Source organism: Arabidopsis lyrata (assembly GCF_000004255.2).
Source record: "Arabidopsis lyrata subsp. lyrata unplaced genomic scaffold ARALYscaffold_769, whole genome shotgun sequence".
NCBI classification, from domain to species: domain Eukaryota; kingdom Viridiplantae; phylum Streptophyta; class Magnoliopsida; order Brassicales; family Brassicaceae; genus Arabidopsis; species Arabidopsis lyrata.
The window spans coordinates 1-1,305 of record NW_003302066.1 but is presented as its reverse complement, the minus strand read 5'-3'; the positions used below and the strand labels follow the sequence as shown (position 1 = coordinate 1,305).

At 37.9% G+C, this 1,305-nt stretch overlaps 1 protein-coding gene across 1 annotated transcript; it reads left to right on the top strand.

Annotated features, from left to right (window-relative positions):
* The first annotated feature begins 81 nt into the window (after window positions 1–81).
* Window positions 82–1,293, top strand: LOC9298367 (pumilio homolog 24). Its single transcript, XM_002862243.2, has 6 exons — window positions 82–425; window positions 515–568; window positions 643–704; window positions 794–875; window positions 969–1,092; window positions 1,166–1,293. Exons 1-6 carry the CDS (start codon window positions 243–245, stop codon window positions 1,255–1,257), a joined length of 597 nt encoding a protein of 198 aa, XP_002862289.1. The 5' UTR covers window positions 82–242; the 3' UTR covers window positions 1,258–1,293.
* Window positions 1,294–1,305: the final 12 nt, after the last annotated feature.

Below are 1,305 nucleotides of genomic sequence, written 5' to 3'. Positions count from 1 at the left end.
AACATAATGAAATTTCCACAAGTTAAACCGGAAAAAAACAGACCGGACCAATCCAGTTGTGGCAATGGCAAAGCAGTAATTTTAAAGAATAAGAGCCTTATTTTGGTACTTTTGTCCAAATTCCGCCAAACAAAACTGTATCGCCGTCTATCTTCTTCCTCAAAACCCTAGAAACTGTAAAACCCTTCACTATCTCTTACACACACCAATTACAGTTCAACTTTAGTTTTGTCTTCCCAACAATGTCTTCCAAAGGTCTGAAATCGACCAAGAGGAAGGTTACTGAAACATTCGATTCTCTAAAATCGAAGAAGCCAAAGCTGGTGTCTGGAGAACAACAACAACAACATGGGAAACCCAAATATTTTGGAGACAGGGAGCAGAGTACTAATCTATCGAAGAAGGAGCGTCGTGTACAGGCTAAGGTAAAACATTTTTGGATTTGGAATCTATATATGTCTGATGAATTATAATTTGGTTTCTGATTCTTGATATGTTTTGATTTTGGCTGCAGGAGCTAACAGAAGCTAGGAAGAAGAAGAGGAAGCCACATTACAATCTTGAGCAAGTATGTAGCTTGGTGAATACAAATTTTCTGGCTTTTTGTACTTATCGTAACAGAGGATTGATAACTCTTATCAGGAGCTTGCATCTCTATGGGAGAAGATGAGGCGTCGTGATATTGGCAAGGAGGACCGATCAAAGTTAGTATACAATAAAGAATGCCTCTTTGTTCTAAAACGTTCTATTTTATACTTGTTTGATTAAACATGGTTTTAAATTTATTTGTTAGGCTGATTTCTGAAGCTATAAGGAAGATGAAGGGGAAGGTTCCAGAGATTGCAGTCTCACATGTTTCATCCCGTGTACTCCAGGTGTGTTTTTGCATCTTTTGAGTTTTATGGAAAAGGGCTGCCAAATCCCTAAGAACATGTATAATTGGTTTGTTGTTTTCTTCTTTTTCGTAGACTTGTGTGAAGTTTTGCTCACAAGCTGAAAAAGATGCTCTCTTCGCCGAACTCCAGCCACAGTTTCTTAACCTTGCTTCTAATAAATATGCTGTTCATTTTATACAGAAGATGTTGGATGGAGGTTAGTTCTAACTTCAAGTTGATTATACAACTAGTTTATGCAAACTGCTAATTTGAGTGATTTGTTTGTGCAGCATCTAAGCAGCAGCTGGCAGCTTGTATATTCAGCCTCCGGGGACATGTTGCTCCTCTTCTCCGTCACCTGTTTGGATCTGTTGGTATGTAGACTACTGATGTAACATAGTGATGTTTCAAAATATATAGCATTTTTTGT